This window comes from Cucurbita pepo, chromosome 8, assembly GCF_057944985.1.
Source record: "Cucurbita pepo subsp. pepo isolate OVF chromosome 8, ASM5794498v1, whole genome shotgun sequence".
Lineage (NCBI taxonomy): Eukaryota > Viridiplantae > Streptophyta > Magnoliopsida > Cucurbitales > Cucurbitaceae > Cucurbita > Cucurbita pepo.
This window is the reverse complement of record NC_141805.1, coordinates 9,603,867-9,622,130: the sequence shown is the minus strand read 5'-3', so window position 1 is coordinate 9,622,130 and position 18,264 is coordinate 9,603,867. Positions and strand designations below refer to the sequence as shown.

The 18,264-nt window shown below is 39.8% G+C and overlaps 3 protein-coding genes across 8 annotated transcripts; all 3 read left to right on the top strand.

Annotated features, from left to right (window-relative positions):
* The first annotated feature begins 695 nt into the window (after positions 1 to 695).
* LOC111800824 (actin-related protein 8) lies at positions 696 to 6,827 on the top strand. Of its 2 annotated transcripts, none has more exons than XM_023684693.2 (12): positions 696 to 1,278; positions 1,440 to 1,525; positions 2,555 to 2,625; positions 2,754 to 2,821; positions 2,904 to 2,965; positions 3,042 to 3,139; positions 3,381 to 3,462; positions 4,303 to 4,445; positions 4,742 to 4,890; positions 5,134 to 5,267; positions 5,387 to 5,501; positions 6,405 to 6,827. In XM_023684693.2, the coding sequence occupies exons 1-12, from the start codon at positions 959 to 961 to the stop codon at positions 6,406 to 6,408; spliced, it is 1,332 nt and encodes a 443-aa protein (XP_023540461.2). In that variant the 5' UTR covers positions 696 to 958; the 3' UTR covers positions 6,409 to 6,827. The 2 variants fall into 2 exon arrangements, with proteins under 2 accessions (XP_023540461.2, XP_023540460.2); XM_023684692.2 differs by having other exon boundaries at positions 5,383 to 5,501.
* A 1,178-nt stretch (positions 6,828 to 8,005) lies between these two features.
* On the top strand, positions 8,006 to 11,004 carry LOC111800862 (Calcium-binding EF-hand family protein). 4 transcript variants are annotated; one of them, XM_023684752.2, is made up of 6 exons: positions 8,007 to 8,138; positions 8,360 to 8,548; positions 9,006 to 9,262; positions 10,003 to 10,196; positions 10,309 to 10,483; positions 10,575 to 11,004. In XM_023684752.2, the coding sequence occupies exons 3-6, from the start codon at positions 9,067 to 9,069 to the stop codon at positions 10,685 to 10,687; spliced, it is 678 nt and encodes a 225-aa protein (XP_023540520.1). In that variant the 5' UTR covers positions 8,007 to 8,138; positions 8,360 to 8,548; positions 9,006 to 9,066; the 3' UTR covers positions 10,688 to 11,004. The 4 variants fall into 4 exon arrangements, with proteins under 4 accessions (XP_023540522.1, XP_023540520.1, XP_023540519.1 ...); XM_023684751.2 differs by having other exon boundaries at positions 8,252 to 8,548; XM_023684753.2 differs by having other exon boundaries at positions 8,030 to 8,257.
* A 1,417-nt stretch (positions 11,005 to 12,421) lies between these two features.
* On the top strand, positions 12,422 to 18,097 carry LOC111800827 (putative WD repeat-containing protein C2A9.03). Of its 2 annotated transcripts, XM_087126070.1 has the most exons (11): positions 12,422 to 12,440; positions 12,614 to 12,660; positions 13,375 to 13,539; positions 13,652 to 13,819; positions 13,929 to 14,015; positions 15,134 to 15,268; positions 15,362 to 15,472; positions 16,052 to 16,143; positions 16,232 to 16,337; positions 17,271 to 17,357; positions 17,434 to 18,097. In XM_087126070.1, the coding sequence occupies exons 3-11, from the start codon at positions 13,402 to 13,404 to the stop codon at positions 17,845 to 17,847; spliced, it is 1,338 nt and encodes a 445-aa protein (XP_086982196.1). In that variant the 5' UTR covers positions 12,422 to 12,440; positions 12,614 to 12,660; positions 13,375 to 13,401; the 3' UTR covers positions 17,848 to 18,097. The 2 variants fall into 2 exon arrangements, with proteins under 2 accessions (XP_086982196.1, XP_023540466.2); XM_023684698.2 differs by lacking the exon at positions 12,422 to 12,440 and having other exon boundaries at positions 12,464 to 12,660.
* Positions 18,098 to 18,264: the final 167 nt, after the last annotated feature.

Genomic DNA, 18,264 nt, shown 5'->3' with positions numbered 1-18,264 from the left:
CCAAGTAGTATTTTTTAGTGCTCCAAGGTACATTGACGGGATTTTTTTTTTTCAAAAAACCGTGAAAAAACATGTTCATATATTAAAAGTTGAAGGAATAATCAAATGAAATAATATAACAAGACAAATTCAAGAGCGTTCAAATGAAACACTGTGAAAAGTGTATACAAATGTAAAGATAAAGCTGCATAGGAATGCAATAGCGGTATTATAAACTACGGCGTCAATTTGTCGTTCGTTAAAGGAAGAAGACAAGGTTATTAGGCTCGACCCCCTTCTAAAAAAACCCGATATTTTTACTACGGTGAGGTTCTTCTAGTTACGACTGTTATGCTTGATGAATTATGAGCGGTGTTCTTGGGAATTGTCAGATAGCTCAAATCACATCAATTTATCTCTTTTTATGCAACCAAATATAAAATATATACTAAAATAAATAAATAAATAAATAAACATTTTAAAACAAATGACAATTTTTAAAATTAAATTAAAATTTTGGTTCTCAAATATTAAGTTGGAGTAAAAAAAAATTATGAATTTTAAAAATAAGTTTTTAAACTTTTAATTATAATTTTTAAATTAAAAAAAAAAAAAAAAAAATCTTGAATACACGTGGATCATGTCGCACATTGTTCCGATTTTCTCCCAAAGATTGGGAATATAATATACAATAATCTCCGAAAGGCCATTTTATCTGTCAAGGTTTCTCATCTGGTGGCGTTCACTTCTCACGTGTCAACCGACGCCTCCGCCACCGCCACCGCCACCGCCACCGCCCACATCCGAAGTCATCTCTGGCCGATTGAGCTAAGTATCAATCCCATCCAAATACCCGAAACCCCCAAATCATTTCCCCCATTTATGCAATGGAATATCATAATTTGACGAATTTGGCTCTCAACCCTCTTCACTGCCTTTAGCATAGACTCCAAATTTGTTCTTATTTTTCAATTTGCCGATGGCTACGTTGCTGAAGAAAGTATGGGAATCGGTGTCCACCCGCTCCGTATTGAGCTTGGAGATGTCGTCTAGTGATCATCGGGGATTTGATGAGTCGTCGTTGGGTGAATTCGATCGGATTCCGATGGATATTCTGATGAACATACTTAAATTAAGTGGCCCCAAAAGCGCGGCAAAGATGGGTATGCTTTGTAAGTCTTGGAGATCTCTTGTTTCTGATAATGGGCTTTGGGTTTTTTTCCTTCAAAACCAGTTGGTGGAGCCTTGGGATTCTATTTTGTTTGGAGAAACTAAGTTGGCTTTGGGGTACCCTCTTGAGTAAGTTTGGATATCTCTTCTCCCCTTGTGTCTTGTGGTTGTTCTTGGTGTAATTACCTTGTTTTTGATGATTATGAGTATGATTCTACTGGGAAAATGAATGTAATGTTGGTTGTTGTGGTATGTTATTAGAAGGTGTCACCATGTGTTTGTGTTTGCAGATCATTCTCTAGTCAGATGATGCCATTGTCATTAATGGAAGTATATAGCAAACGGGTTGCGGTACCGGGCTCTGTTATAATCGATGGTGAGTTTTCTGTTCTTGACAAGGTATTCTATCTTCAGATGGGTTTATTATAGTGCACCGTAATTGATTCGTTTTCTTAAGAAAGTTCGGTTTATTTTCATGATATTGTGAGATCTCATATTGATTGGAGGGGGAATGAGTGTCAGTCAGGACGTTGGGCCCTAAAGGGGGTGGATTATGAGATCCCACGTTCGTTGGAGAGGGGAACGAGGGCCAGTGAAGATGTTGGGCCCTGAAGGGGGTGAATTGTGAGATCCCACATCGATTGGAGAGGGGAACGAGTGCCAACGAGGATGCTGAGCCCTGAATGGGGTGGATTGTGAGGTCCCACATCGATTGGAGAGGGAAACGAGTGCCAGCGAGGATGCTAGTCCTGAAGGGGGTGGATTGTGAGATCAATGTATCCCACCTCGATTGGAGAAAGGAATGAGTTCCAGCGATGACACTGGGCCCTGAAGGGGGTGGATTGTGAGATCCCACATCGATTGGAGAGAGGAACGAGTGCTAGTGAGGACGCTGGGCCCTGAAGGGGGTGAATTGTGAGATCCCACATCGATTGGAGAGGGGAACGAGTGCCAGCGAGGATGCTGGGCCCTGAAGGGGGTGGGTTATGAGATCCCACATCGGTTGGAGAGGGGAACAAGTGCCAGCGAGGATTCTGGGCCTTAAAGGGGGTGGATTGTGAGATCCCATATCGGTTGGAGAGGGGAATGAAGCATTCTTTATAAGGCTCTGGAAACCTCTTCCTGACGTGTTTTAAAAACCTTGAGGAAAAGCCCGAAAGGGAAAGCCCAAACATGACAATATCTGTTAGCAAAAAAAAAGAAAAACGTGATTTCTATGGATATGTTGCCTTCCACATAGCCTTAATCAAAGATTTCTCCAACATACTATTACTGTAAGATAAACATACGAACATACACTAATTGTTCGTAAAGGTTGACGTCTTCTTGATGTCCTCTTCAAATTTTGAAGTTGTAGAATTGGATGTTAAGCCACTCTTACTATCTCGTGTTTGTTCTTGAGAAGGTGGCTCTGGCTATTGCAAGTTCGGTTGGAGCAAATACGATTGTCCCTCGGGGCGTTCTGCAACATTTTTGGTATGTCGTCGGTCTTGTTTATTTCAAAGCCCGACCATTTCGAATATCGCCCATAGCTGCTAAACATGTTTAATTGCTAGCCTTCTATTAAGTCCAATAATCATTGGAATCTTTTGTTTTGTCTACAGGAATTTGGGAACATCGAATCTCCCTTGTATTCTCGACTTCGACACTTTTTTGCTACTATTTACGGCAGGCCTGTCCTTCTCTTTTTCTTTTCTTTAGCTAATAATTTACACACTCCCTCTCACTGACACGCCCGTTGCATCTAATCTTAGGATGCGAGTTAAAACGTCTCTCCATCCAGTCGTAGTGTCGGTGCCTCTCTGCCATTATGACGGTCAGCTTCTTATTCTAACTAAGCAATTGTTATGGTGCTTTTCGAGATACACGTCCATGATTCTTTTCTTCTTCAGATACCGAATCTGCCAAAGCTTCAAGACAGCAGCTCAAAGAGGCCATCCATTCAGTGTTATTTGACATGAACGTCCCTTATGTTTGTGCCGTTAATCAGGTTTTTTGCTTCGGATATATCCTTTTCTTTACTCTTTTCCTTCTCGCCTTTTCGCTTTTTTAACGACTGTTATGAGTACAAGTCAATATAAAAAGTCCTTCATATCTATTTATATGTACTTTTCTTTCGTTCTCCACTCCGTCTCCCTAGTGGATTGCTTAGGTTTGAAGGAAAGAGATCGAGAACTTTCGTAACTGTCATTTTTTATAATTACATGCACTTTCTACTTTTTCATGTGTAGGCAACACTAGCTTTGTATGCTGCAAGAAGAACTTCGGGAATTGTTGTTAATATCGGGTTCCAGGTTACTTCAATCGTCCCAAGTAAGCTAACGTATTTTTTATGATCTTTCAACTTTAAGCTAACGTGTATTAATCAAGCGGTTTGAAGAAGCTAATCTTAATGGCTCACATATATTCGAACCCCTCTTTGTAGGCTTAGGGACTTCTCGTCACTAAGGCCTCGAGGCTATTCCTTCCTTTTTTGATGAATATATTGACTAAGTTTCTTGTAGAAAGAAAAACGTCATATCATTATGACGTCCCTAAATTAATAAGGAACTAAAAAGACCGAGTGTGCGAAAACCAGCTCTTGAATCTACCCAACTAAAACCGCTGCCACCATTGGGATGTTGTTGGCTTGTAGATTAGGCCATGCTATTGCAAGGAACGAAACCGCTTGTGCCGTTGCTTTGTTCAAAAAAGCGCTGGCGTATAGGCTTGTTTGTATGTTGACTGGAAGGTGGAACGGCTAAAGGAAATGTTGGGATCACACACATGGGTCGTTAAAACAGAGAGGAAATTGTGTGGACTGGAGCCTGTCGGAGACGAAGGAGACATCGTGGAAGCTTGTCGGCGACAGGGTAAGCCATTGGCGACGTGAAAACGAAGAACGAGGATGATGGTGTTGTGGGTGTGTGGGCAGCGAGGTTAACGGACAGAGAGGAAAAGAGTGAGGTTGAAGAGCACCAATAGGCAGCTGAAGCACATTATTGTTGTCTGAATCGGGAAACGCCTTATGATACTAACTGGACCGAGCCTCAAGAAACGAACGGAAAACTAGTTTTAGGAATTTTTACTTTCTGATAAATTATGCAACTAATCGACCTGCTGCATCGAAACAAAATTTTCATGTTTTCTTATTCTTTTCGTAAACTTTTGTAGTTTTACATGGAAAAGTAATGCGGAAAGTTGGGGTCGAAGTCGTGGGACTTGGAGCTTTAAAGCTTACAGGCCACCTTCGAGAGCTGATGCAACAGAATAATATACGTTTCGAATCAATGTACACCGTTCGAGCATTGAAAGAGGTACGTTAAAGCTTTCGTTTCTGAGATTTATGTCGATTAACCATTTCAATTTTCACGAAATAGATGTACAAAAAACATCTCCAATGGGACATGAGAGTAGTTAAAATAGGATTTTAAGCTAGAAAACGTATCCCGATGGGAACATTGTTCGTGTCTACGAAATATATCCTTTCTAAGTGTTCGATTATACGTTGCATCACATCATTCTTTTAAAGAAAAAATATGGGAATATGGAGTGAGAGATCACGGGCAAAGGCACGAGGATGGTATCTAATGTTCGTTAATTTTTAACGCAGAATCTGTGTTATGTTGCTCAAGACTACGAAGCCGAGTTCTCTAAAGATACTCGAGCATCCTATGAAGCTAATGGGGAAGGTTGGTTTACTCTTTCCAAAGAGCGGTTTCAAACCGGAGAGCTCTTATTTCGACCGAGTATGGCAGGAGTGTAAGTCCGACCTCAGCCTTTTAGACAACATTCTTTGTTAAATGTTGTGTTTTTTTACTTTTGTACCTATCCGTTTGCGACTTTTTTACTTGAAAAGTCCACAATCGTTCAACGGCATTGGACGCCATTTTCTTTAAAAAGATTACACATTTAAACGCTCGAATTTAGTTAACGAAATTTTAGCAGATCTTTAACCCAAAACATTTTCGTTCGAAACACTGATATGTTATTCGTTCGTGTCAGGCGAGCAATGGGGCTGCACGAGGCTGTGGCACTTTGTGTGGACCATTGCCATGCTGCAGAACTAACATGTGATGATTCATGGTTCAAGACTGTGGTTTTGTCGGGCGGCAGTGCTTGTCTTCCAGGACTCGCAGGTTCGAATGGGCCGACTCTATTAGCTACGTGTCTTATTTTTCATCATCGTCTCCGAACTTTTAAAAGTGTCTCTGAACTAACTCTCCTACATGTCATACAACTGTTCTGGTTCAGAAAGGTTGCAGAAGGACCTGTATGGGCTTCTTCCTTCATCCATATCCAATGGTCTCAGAGTCATTCCTCCACCATATGGTGCAGACACAGCTTGGTTTGGAGCGAGGCTTATTAGCAATGTAAGTTTATCGGTCTCGTTTTTTCATTACGAAGAATCTTTAAGGTCGTTTCCCGTTTTTCTTTCCGAAGACTGCTTGTTTATGTCTCTGAAAACGTTTCGATCGTTTTCTACTTCAAATCACTATTCACGAATCTATGCCAACTTCACAAACCACGGTAGTTTGATAATCAAATGTAGTATGGTCAAATGGTTGTTCGATAAGCATAATCGAGATGGGATACAAGCTTTGGTCATTATAGAAGTGTAGGACACTCATTCAACCAAACTAGAGGGAATTGGAGAAAACCTCTTAAAATAGTAATGAAACATTGTCCGTCGTGGCCATCGACTTCACGATAATCCTCTCCCCGGTAAGGAATACTTCATTTCCCTCTCCAACTGATGTGGAATCTCCGGGTCCAACATCCTCGTGGGCGGTAGTGTCTAGCTCTGATACCATTGTAATAGCTCAAGCCCATTACTAGCAAATATTATCCTCTTTGGCCCTCGGCCTCACGGTTTTAAAATGCGTCTTACTAGGAGAGGTTTCCATACCCTTATAAGGAATACTCCATTCCACTCTCGAACTGATGTGAGATCTCACAATCCACCCTCTTAGGGTTCAATGTCCTTGTTGGCACACCACCTAGTGTCTAGCTCTGATACCGTTTGTAACAGCCCAAGTCCACCGTTAGCAGATATTGTCCGCTTTAGCCTTCGACTTCACGATTTTTATACGTGTCTACTAGGGAGAGGTTTTCACATCTGAATTTCACACACATTTCACTGTGTGCTGTATTTTGCTCATGATGATGAACAAAATATATTGTAAAAAGAGAATTATAAGGACGAAGAGCTTAACAAAAATGATGTTTTAACCCTGTTTTTATAAGATTCTTTAACGGTTCATGTTGTTACACAGCTAAGTACCTTCCCCGATCATTGGTGCATTACCAAGAAGCAATTCCGAAGGTCCAAACTCAACCTCATCTGGTGATTACTCTTCATCTCGGCTTGGTTGTTCGATACTGAACGTAGATGCCATCAATCGAGTCTTGAGCTTACTCGAGATATCTCAAAAATAAAAAGGTAGCATCCTTGAATATAAATTACTTCGTCAATACCTAAAATATATTATGCTAATAAATTAAATACGAACTAGGAGTATAGTAAAATATCGCTTAGTTTACGTGACGTTACCATATTATCGGGTTACAAAGGATAGCTTCAAAATAAACATTATATAGACATTCTTCATCACTTGTATCATTCATTTTCTTTTTATCCATATATTCTCTCTTGTACTTTAAAATAATAGTGAAAAAGAAAAATTTACATTTTTTTTTAATCATGAATGATTCAAATACACAAACTAACGTTCGTGATTGAACTTATTACGCGTAAGTTTGGACTTATCTCGGGTTACTCTCCTCAAACCAAGATCAACCACGATCAATCGACCGTCGAGGATCACTCTAAACTTAACGACGAGGTTTGGTAAGTGGGTTTAGGTGAGAATATTTTTCCTCGAGTAGGAAAGAAAAAACTTTTAGTAAGATTGAATGCATAGTACTTCTCTACCTACGGTTTGCACATAGGCATGCATGAAACAACTAGGTGTGAGCTTGTTAATGTACCCGTAGGTGCATGAAACAACTAGGTGTGAGCTTGTTAACGTACCCGTAGGTGCATGAAACCACTAGGTGTGAGCTTGTTAACGTACTCGTGCGCGTGCATGAAACAACTAGGTGTGAGCTTGTTAACGGACTTGTGGGCGCGCATGAAACTACTAGGTGTGATCTTGTTAACATACTCCTAAGCTTGACTATAAGAGCTAGTGCACACTCATGCAGGAATGCGAACCGTATTCAAGGAATCCATGATTATATGACGTATAACATGCATGAAATTCGACATTAAAATACTTATCATGATATAAATCCCTTACGATAGATACTTACATATTCATGGTATTTCGTTAATGTTCATCACACATACTACATCATGACGTCTTACTGGGGATAAACATAGTCATAATCAAACGTAAATGAAAGTTCAAATCGTAATTAAAGCCATATAGTACGTGTTATTCATACATACATCAAATAATTTCATTCGACTTGACTCATTTAGGTCTAATTCAGTGCTTCGTGATTGAATTTCATCTACGAGCCAACTTACGGAAAGTAATAGATATGTAGATCTTTTCTAGCCTTCAATACATTGAGAACGGATTCGAAGCTAAAGAACAATAATCTGTGTGGAAGGGGCGAACGTTTCCGTTCAGTATTAAATACAAATATAAATAATTTATTTATAGTAATCAAAATGAAATCTAATAATATAATTAAAATATTAATTGGATCTAATCAACTATTTTAATAAATAAATGTAATTTGATTAACATAATCTTACACTAACGTGTCATTAGATATTTTATCTTCCACGATATTAAATAATTATTTATAAAGTAATAGATAAAATTTTGTCATTATATATATATATATATATATATATATAATGTTTATACGTGGATGTATGTAGGCCACGATCAAAGCAAAAATGGACAAATGGCGCGGATGAAGATGAAGGGGAGTGATGTTCATGTAATATTATAGAGAAAGTCAAATCCGAAGCTTGGGGTTTAGAAATCAAGGTAAGATTTGTTGTTTTGTTCATTGAATTATTTGATTTTCCTTTTGTTCCTATTTTTTTGGGGGAAATCGTGGAATTTTGAGCCAATTCTGAAACATGGTGGGTCAGCCACAGAAATCGGTATGAGAATCCAATGAAGCAGCAAAGAATCCTCCATTTTCATCCCACCAACAGCTAATCTCTTCCAATTTTGTTTCCTTTTTCTTCATTCATCGACAATAGTGTCCGAAGAATGAAGGCAAAAATCTCTGAACGCCTTTCGATTTCTCTTTCTCGTCGTTGTTGATCCTTCGAGATTCGTGAAGAAGGAGAAGAAGAACAGCGACAAACAAGAGAAGCTTAGTTTCCGTTTCTTCGGATTTCCTTTCCAAAAGTGATTTTCGAGCCGTCCACTGCCTTGATCACGAAGAGGTTCTCATTTTTTTTGAATTTTTTTTGGTCTCGACGATTAGGGTTTATCTAATGGTTCGTAAGTTTTTGATTTCTTGATTTGTTCTTCCAAGTTTTGAAATGACAACTAATGCTAAAATATGGCCTCGATTAACAGTGTAACAATCTTCTTTTTGCTTGTTGATTCATGTTTAGAGAGATCCTTTTCTTGTTTTGAATCATCTGTTGTTCTGATTAAACTTGCTTAGGTATTTCTGTCAATAATCTGCAAACATTATCCATGCTGAACACGCAAGGAAGAAAAAACTCTCTGTTAGGTTTCATAAGAACAGGGCAATCTTCTTTTTATACAAAATTTAAAAGTTGAGATACTAGAACAGGATAGGCCTTTTTCTTTTTGCTTTTGCTTTATGGATTGATCCTTTATCCCCTGTTTTTTGCGGTGTTGACTGATTATTTGTTTCATGGCCATGAACAGAGGCATTGTTAAGTAGTTGGTTGATTCCAAAGCATCATTGCTCTTGTGTTGTAAATTGGCAATGGGGAGTGTGGTGGGAAAGTTGGAATCTCACAGCGAGTGTGTACCAGAAACAAAACTTGAAGCCAAGATGGTTGAGGCAATGAGACAAAGGGCATCTAAAGGAAGCATCATTAGGTCTTTTGATTGCATAATCTTGAAATTCCCCAAAATTGATGGTAGCCTCAGGAAATGCAAAACTATTTTTGAAAAGTTTGGTGAGTACTCTATTTGGGTTCTTTAAATGGCCACTTTTAAGTCACTCGTCATCAAATCCTACATTGGTTGGAGAGGAAAACGAAGCATTCTTTATATGAGTGTGGAAACCTCTCCCTAGCAGATGCGTTCTAAAACCTTGAGGGGAAGCTTGGAAAGGAAATCCCGGAGAGGACAGTGGTTGCTCACGGTGAGCTTGGGCGGTTACAAATGGTATTAGAGCTAGACACCGGACGGTGTGCCAGCCAGGACACTTGAACCCCCAAGGGGGTGGATTGTGAGATCCTACGTGGGTTGGAGAGGAGAACGAAACATTCTTTATATGAGTGTGGAAACCTCTCCCAGCATATACGTTCTAAAACCATGAGGGAAAGCCTGAAAAGGAAAGCCCGTAGAGGACAATATCTACTAGCGGTGGGCTTGGGTGGTTACGAATGGTATTAGAGCCAGATACCAGACGCTGGGCCCCAAGGAGGGTGGGTTGTGAGATCCCACATTGGTTGGAGAGGAGAAAGAAGCATTCTTTATGAGTGTGGAAACCTCTCCCTAGCAAACGTGTTTTAAAACCTCAAGGGGAATCTTGGAAAGGAAAGTCCGAAGAGGACAATATCTGCTAGCGGTAGCCTTGGACGGTTACATTTGAACCTCTGCTTAAAGGTCATTGAAAAATTATTCAATCAGGATGTATGGCGGATTGTTATGAATTGTTGATGGTAATACTTTGAAGTTGTCCTATTTGTAGATGAGGATTCGAACGGGATAATAGATCGTCGGGAGCTTAAGGAATGCTTCGATGGGCTGGAAATTTCGCTCACCCAGGAGGAAATCGACGATCTCTTTGATGCTTGTGATATGAGTACAGCTATGGGAATAAAGTTCAATGAGTTCATTGTACTTCTCTGCCTTGTGTATCTTCTCAAGGATGATCCTAATCACGTATTTACCCTATCCGAAAGCTTTGTTTTATACATTCCCTTTAGTTCATAAAGCTTCTTGCATTAATTCTTGTTTCTTTATGCTCGTCTTCTATATTCCCTGACTTCAACAGAAATCTCAATTCGGAATGCCTAAACTAGAGGAGACATTTGAATCTTTGGTCGATGCATTTGTGTTCTTGGACGCGAACAAGGACGGATATGTAAGCAAGAGCGAGATGATATCTGCTATAAACGAGACCACATCAGGCGAACGTTCTTCGGGACGAATCGGGATGAGGAGATTTGGTAATGCTCATCAATCCTTTGGTCTTTAGATTTGTATATTGATTGCTGCATCAACGAATGAATTAATGGATGAACTGGGATAAAAATGCAGAGGAGATGGATTGGGATAAAAATGGAATGGTAAACTTCAAGGAGTTTCTTTTCGCGTTCACCCGTTGGGTCGGTATCGATGAGAACGAGGATGGAGAGGAGGAGGAGGAATGAAGCGCAGGATCCCGAACATAATTCTTCTTTTTTCCAGCTGTTCTTCGTTCGATGATGGCGAATCGGTACACACATTCTCACCTCTGATCTGCTGGCAATCTCAAACAAAATTCAACTGGAAGATCACAATGGTTTAAACGCTTTGGTTGTGAATATTCATGTGTACTGTGAAGAGGAGCCATATAGTTTAAAACGATGTTGTAAAAGCCAAGCCTGAGCCCTTCTACATATGAGAATTGTCTTTGTTTATTGTTCTTCTCCATAACACCTTTGATTGAACTTCATTGAATGTCTGGGAAAAAGCTGAAATTTCTTCACTTGCACTTGACACAATCTTTTTTGTTGCCTTTAAATTATAAATGTTGTATTTGATTTTCATCGATGAATTGCGAACCGCTAAATCTTTTTTTTGAATTCTTACGCTTCTTAAAATGAAAGTATATATCGGTTCTTAAATTTGTAGATTGACGTGCTAAAATGATGGGTGTTACGCTGGTAGATTTTAGGACGATAGTTGAGGCCTCAAGAGAGATTGAGAGATAGCCGTTTGTAAAATGAGGATGTACTAAAATTAAGAATCAAAACGAGCTCACAGATCAACCAATAGAGAAGAAATTAGCGATCACTTTCTTGTCTAGTCTTATATACGTTCATTTTATATGATACCCGCTAACGTGATCTTAAATGAACGGTTTGGATCAAATCATTTATAATAATTATAAAATAAGTTGTACAAACTTATTGTATATGATTCTCGCACCGAGAGAGATTAAATAATTTGAATATAATCATTTGTGACAATTATAAAGTAAGTCGTTTTAATAAAGTTACTAGGATAATGACATCCAACCTTATCCATATATTATAGACATTTTACCGTATTTCATGTTAAGGATTTTTTTGTATATAAACCACACATTGTTTAAGATTACACAAGTAAGTCAAGTCTTAAGGCTCAACCTTGTCACTGCTCTAGGTCAAGGTCCTTCAAACACAACGTTGCATTTTATTTCATCATTTCGATTCTCGGAACACGACCTCCATGGTTCTCAATTTTTAGACTCCATCAAAATGAGTTAGAACCTTGAATCAAACCCGGCTTCTAACATTTTCTAAAGCTCACTGGGTGATTTGAGCACTTAATACAACAACAAGAGCAGTATCGTGCTAATTAGAAACTATCGAGTCCCTCGAGTACTTCATGATGCCACCACAAACATTGAAATGTTATATATCTTCGTAGCTTGTTTGGACACATTTATCAAGAACTAACTCCATCCATCTAGGCACTATTGAGACATGAATTCTTCCCAGCAAAGACTTTGATGCACTATTATTATTACCAAACTTAAAGCCCTAAGCCACTTTCTACTATCTTAGGTCAACACAAAAACTCGACGACCTACCATGAACATAGTTTACGCTTACTTTTGTATCAACGTCGTTTTCAAAACTTATTTCAAATACAAAATTAAATTTTTTTACGGTTAAAAACAATATAATAATGGGAAGAAATTAAAAAATAAGAACACAAAAGGTACAAATAATTTTCTCTACTTTTGGAGATCTTGAAGAGATTTTTCGTTGTCCCATTAAATTATTGGACCGAATTGAGTTCAGAAATAAGAAATGAATGGTAACTGATGGAGTTGATGGATTAATGGAAACGCTCACCCACGTGGATTTCGGCCCCCTGTAATGGTCGCTGCTGAGGAAAATATGGGGAGAAATTTACAGGTATAAATACGATCCGGTCTTCAATTTTTCCTTCTCTTTTCTTTTATCTCTCCATTTCTCTCGACCCCATCTCATATTATCCTAATTTGGACTATTTTTTTTAATCAAATTCAACAAATTGATTGTTTTCCCCATCTGGGTCTCTCTCTTTTCCTCCATATTCATCTGTTTCTGTCTTGGATTTCACAGATCGTCTTGGATCGTTGCAGCTTTCTTTGTTTTTTCCCACCTCCAAGGTACAAACCTTGTGATTCTTCTTCTTTTTTCATTTTCGGTTTCGTGTTGCATTTTTGGGCTTTGTTTATATGTTGATCGTTCACCTAATAGTTGTTAATTTGGTTTTTTTTGCTATCTCTTTGGTGATTAGTTGAGTTCTATATGGTCTGTGGGATCGGAGGTTTGAGTTTCTTAGATTAATTTGAGATTCTTACCTTGTTGGAAGATTTTAGTTGCGCTACGAACAGATTTAGGGCTTTTTTTTAACCCTAATGACCGATTTTCTGCTTTGTTTGGGGCGGGTTTAGTTGAGGAAGGTATTGGAACTATGAATTATCTTATGTGTTCTTCAATTTCAATGGGGGTGTTCATGTTTTCTTTGTATGCAGCTTCGGTAAACTGGAAGGTTCTCATGAACTCTGCTTTTGATTGATTGTTTTGGGGGTAGGGATAGTGCTGAAGTGTTTGGATTTTGTAAGGAATCTTGACCATGTTCATACAGATTTGTTTTCTAGAACTGTTGCTTAATCTTACAGAGAATCGAGTAATTTGTGTCGTGGAACGTGGAGGTGTTCGCACGTTGGATGAATATCGAATGCTTTGTGATTGATTTCTTTTCTTAGAGATAGTTTTTGAGATCTTTGATTATAATAAGTAAAGATGATTGGATGTTCTTTCTAATGCTTCGTGTTGTATGCGAATTTATGTGGAAGTAATTACTTGAACTTTTGTAGGTAGAGGTGTAAATTTCTGTTCGTAATATGTCCCATTACCACGGGGACGATACTGATTACATGGCTGATGAATACGAAATGGAGGACATTGATGATGATATGGATGACGAGTATCACGGTAGAGAAATGGAAGGCTCGGATTCTGATGCTGATGAATTCAACTCGGTTTGATCTCTTTATAATCTCGAAATTTTTGCGTTCATTTATAATTTCTTGTACGTTATGTCTTCTATATCGGCTTATTGAAGATTTGATTTCGAAATGGCATTATATACAGAGTAGCAAAATAGTTGATACCACTGCTGCTCAGGCAAGAAGAGGAGTAGATATTCAAGGTATTCCTTGGGAGAGACTTAGTATTACTAGAGAGAAGTACCGGAAAACTAGACTCGAGCAGTACAAGAACTATGAAAACATTCCTAATTCAGGAGAGGGGTCGGAGAAGGTAAATGATCCCTCCAAACCCATGTTCATCCACCCCCGAGTCGTGAGCTATGTTTTTTTATTGTTTATTCTAATGTTTTGTTTATGGTTTTTTAATGTGATATGAACAGGATTGTAAAGCTACTGAGAAAGGATGTTCATACTATGAATTTTGTCGAAATTCAAGATCTGTAAAATCAACCATTCTTCATTTTCAGGTTTGCTTAATTGGCTTCTGTGAAATTACCTGATTTTTGTTTACTTCGAAGTGGATTTCATTTTTTATTTGTGTAACGGCCCAAGCCCACTACTAGCCGATATTGTCCTCTTTGGGCTTTCCCTTTCGGGCTTCTCCTCAAGGTTTTTGAAACACGTCTGCTAGGGAGAGGTTTCCACACCCTTATAAAGGATGCTTTGTTCTCCTTCCCAACCGATGTGGGATCTCACAATCCACCTCCCTTCGAGGTCCAGCGTCCTCGCTGGCACTCATTTCCTTCTCCAATCGATGTGGGACCCCCTAATCCACCCTCTTTCGGAGCCTAGCGTCCTTGCTGTTACACCGCCTCATGTCTACCCCCCTTCGGGGCTCAGCCTCCTCGCTGGCACATCGACCAATATCTGACTCTAATACCATTTGTAACAACCCTAGCTCACCGCTAGCAGATATTGTCCTCTTTGAGCTTCCCCTTTCGAGCTTCCCCTCAAGGTTTTTAAGATGTGTCTGCTAGGGAGAGGTTTCCACACCCTTATAAAGGATGCTTTGTTCTCCTTCCCAACCGATGTGGGATCTCACCATCCACCTCCCTTCGACGTCCAGCGTCCTCGCTGACACTCATTCCCTTCTCCAATCGATGTGGGACTCCCTAATCCACCCTCCTTCGGGGCCCAGCGTCCTTGCTGGCACCACCTCATGTCCACTCCCATTCGGGGCTCAGCCTCCTCGCTGGCACATCGGTTGGTGTCTAACTCTGATACCATTTGTAATGACCCTAGCTCACCGCTAGCAGATATTGTTCTCTTTGAGCTTTTCCTTTCGGACTTCTCCTCAAGGTTTTTAAGACGCGTCTACTAGGGAGAGGTTTCCACACCCTTATAAAGGATGCTTTGTTCTCCTCCCCAACCGACGTAGGTTCTCACATTTTGTTTGCATAGTATGACCGTTGAAACCAACATTTCTTGTGTTTGACAATGTTTGCAGTGTTTACTTCAATATTTATGGAATAATCCATTGGTGTAAGCCATGGCATAATCTTCTTCATTTCTATGCTGTACATTTTAATGTTTATTTGAATTTGATACTTATGGCTGAGTCGAACTTTTTGTTGTTCGATAATAGTTGAGGAACTTAGTATGGGCGACATCGAAGCATGATGCCTACCTTTTATCACATTTTTCTGTAATTCATTGGTCATCACTATCGTGCACCAAGTCTGAAGTTCTCAATGTTTCGGGACATGTGGCACCTACAGAGGTTAGTGTCTTGACTACACGACAAGCTCGCCATATTATTAATATTTACTCGTGTTGCTTTAAAGTTTAAAATTACGAGTCTGATGTAATTCAGAAGCACCCTGGGAGCTTATTGGAGGGATTTACACAGACACAAGTCAGTACACTTGCAGTAAAAGATAAGCTGCTTGTTGCTGGAGGATTTCAGGGAGAGCTTATTTGCAAGGTAAAGTTGTTTATCAATTTTTATTTTCACTATCTGCATAGTCATAAGATTTTTCCCTAAATCTTTCTTAATAACAACCCCGACTCGTCAACAATTTGCTTGATCGTGATAAAAACACCTTGAGACTCCGGAACAACATTTGAGGGCACTTGCTGAAGTCTATTGTAACAGCCCAAGCCCACCGCTAGTAGACATTGTCCTCTTTGGGATTTCCCTTTTGGGCTTCCTCTCAAGATTTTTAAAATGCGTCTACTAGAGAGAGGTTTCCACACCCTTATGAAGAATGCTCGTTCTCCTCAAATGTGAGATCTCACAATCCACCCCCCTTCGGGGCCCAGCGTCCTCACTAGCACTCGTTCCCTTCTCCAATCGATGTGGGACGTCACAATCCACCTCCCTTTCGGGTCCAGCGTCCTCGCTGTCCCTCGATCCTCTCTCCAATTGATGTGGGATCTCACATCTATTAACCTCATGCTTTAAAAAACTAAAGACCGTTCTTTTCGAGCTTGGATGAATTAGAGTTATTATTGTCATTACTTGTATCAATTATCATATTGTTTTTACCTTGCTTTATTGCAGCATCTAGACCGCCCGGGTGTTAGTTTTTGTTCCAGAACAACTTACGATGATAATGCTATAACTAATGCTGTGGAGATATATACCAGCGCTAGGTACATTTTTCTTCTCTCTTGGTTAAGCAGGTACTTATACATTTCTTTCCTTCTGTGGAAGTTATTGAACGTATTCCAAAATTTTCAGTGGTGCAGTTCATTTCACTGCTTCTAATAATGATTCTGGGGTCAGAGATTTTGATATGGAGAAATTTCAGCTTTCTAGGCACTTCCGCTTTCCTTGGCCAGTTAATGTGAGTCCTCTGAATTCTACTTTTCTGTTTTATAAGCAAGTAAATGGAACACATCGGTTGGTTGGAGAGGGAAACTGCTTGGCTCAAGCCTACCGCTAGCAGATATTGTTCTCTTTGAGCTTTCTCTTTCGGACTTCCTCTCAATGTTTTTAAAACGCATTTGCTAGGGAGAGGTTTCCACACCCCTATGAAGAATGTTTCGTTATCTTCCCCAACTGATGTGGGATCTCACAATCCACCTCCTTCGGGGCCCAGCGTCCTCACTGGCACTCGTTCCCTTCTCCAATCAATGTGGGACCCCCCAATCCACCCCCACTTGGGACCCAACGTCCTTGCTGGCACACCGCCTGGTGTCCACCCCCCTTCGGGGCTCAGCCTCATTGCTAACACATCGCCCGGTGTCTAAATACCTCAAGCTCACCCCTAGTAGATGTTGTCCTCTTTGGGCTTTCCCTTTCGGGCTTCCCCTCAAAGTTTTTAAAACGCATCTGGTAGGGAGAGGTTTTCACACCCCTATAAAACATGTTTTATTCTTCTCTCCAATTGATGTGGAATCTCACCGGAACAAAACATTTCTTATAATGGTATGAAACTTTTTCCCTATTAGATGCGTTTTAAAACCTTGAGGGAAAATCCTTTGAAGGGATAGCCTAAAGAGGACAATATCTGTTAGTGGTGGGCTTGGGTTGTTACATTTGTGTTTAAAGAACCTAATGGGAATGTGGTGGAATCATAGACTGTTAATGTTTTTTTTTGGTGGTGCTGAAAGCCACACACAGTTTAGTGAGTAGAAAAATAATGTGCTGTGGTTGCTTGTATGACCCATCAAGATCCTCAGTTACCATTTTAGATTGTTTGTCTCTGTGCGTATGTTTGTACGCTATCGTACTTGAGTCACGTATTCGGATCTAATGGGTCGTATAAATATTTCAGCATGGCGCCTTGAACCCAGACGGTAAACTTCTCGTGATAGTTGGTGACAATCCTGACGGTTTATTGGTGGACTCACAAACTGGAAAGGTACTCGTAATAGCAACAGCATGATGATTGTCTTCGTAAATCATTTATCGACTTATTAAGTACATGATCTTTGCAGACAGTTGCATCTCTACGTGGGCACTTGGATTTTTCATTTGCATCAGCATGGCATCCCGATGGCATTACCTTTGCCACTGGGAACCAAGACAAAACTTGCAGGATTTGGGATGTAAGAAATTTGTCTAAGTCAGTTGCTGCTCTAAAAGGCAACCTCGGAGCCATTAGGTCCATCCGTTATTCCTCTGATGGTCAGTACATGGCAATGGCTGAACCAGCCGACTTCCTGCACGTGTTCGACGTGAAAACCGGATACGAGAAGGAGCAAGAAATCGACTTCTTTGGAGAGATCTCTGGTGTTTCGTTCAGTCCAGACACAGAATCACTTTTCATCGGAGTTTGGGATCGAACTTACGGTAGCCTTCTCGAGTACCACAGACGCAGAAATTATAGTTACCTCGATTCGCTGTTCTGAGTTTGAAAGTTTGTTTTTGGAGAAAAAAAAAAAAAAACACAAAAACAAACCTGAGAATAAGTAGCAGCATGCAGTGGGTATGTTGTAAGTGTATATTTAGTATTTTGTGAAACAAGTAGTGTTGTGTTTTCTGGTTTGATGACACTTTGGTTTTGAAGAGACAGTTTGAGTGTATGCAGAAGGGAGTGTAAAGAAAGGCTTGTGGGGATAATATAATGAATAGATGGCCAGGGTGTCACCTCTTTGCTAATCAGTCCTCATAAATTTCTGTTATTGCAATTGTTGCCCTTTTATTTTGTGCCGCCTCAACATTCCCGTGCATCCCTCACAACACGTTTCCAAGAGTGAAAACTATCTCCACGTTCCGCTCTAGAGTTCTTATGATTGAGCTACTGAAAAAGGATGTGCACCTTGTTT

Excerpts from the sequence above, each read along its gene's own strand:
- LOC111800824 (XM_023684692.2), top strand. The coding sequence starts at position 959 with ATGGCTACGTTGCTGAAGAAAGTATGGGAATCGGTGTCCACCCGCTCC. Across the intron at positions 3,140-3,380 it reads ATGTTTGTGCCGTTAATCAG|GCAACACTAGCTTTGTATGC; the intron begins GTTTTTTGCTTC and ends TTTCATGTGTAG. Across the intron at positions 3,463-4,302 it reads GGTTACTTCAATCGTCCCAA|TTTTACATGGAAAAGTAATG; the intron begins GTAAGCTAACGT and ends AAACTTTTGTAG.
- LOC111800827 (XM_087126070.1), top strand. The coding sequence starts at position 13,402 with ATGTCCCATTACCACGGGGACGATACTGATTACATGGCTGATGAATAC. Across the intron at positions 15,269-15,361 it reads GACATGTGGCACCTACAGAG|AAGCACCCTGGGAGCTTATT; the intron begins GTTAGTGTCTTG and ends GATGTAATTCAG. Across the intron at positions 15,473-16,051 it reads AGGGAGAGCTTATTTGCAAG|CATCTAGACCGCCCGGGTGT; the intron begins GTAAAGTTGTTT and ends GCTTTATTGCAG.
- LOC111800862 (XM_023684754.2), top strand. The coding sequence starts at position 9,067 with ATGGGGAGTGTGGTGGGAAAGTTGGAATCTCACAGCGAGTGTGTACCA. Across the intron at positions 9,263-10,002 it reads AACTATTTTTGAAAAGTTTG|ATGAGGATTCGAACGGGATA; the intron begins GTGAGTACTCTA and ends TCCTATTTGTAG. Across the intron at positions 10,484-10,574 it reads AATCGGGATGAGGAGATTTG|AGGAGATGGATTGGGATAAA; the intron begins GTAATGCTCATC and ends ATAAAAATGCAG.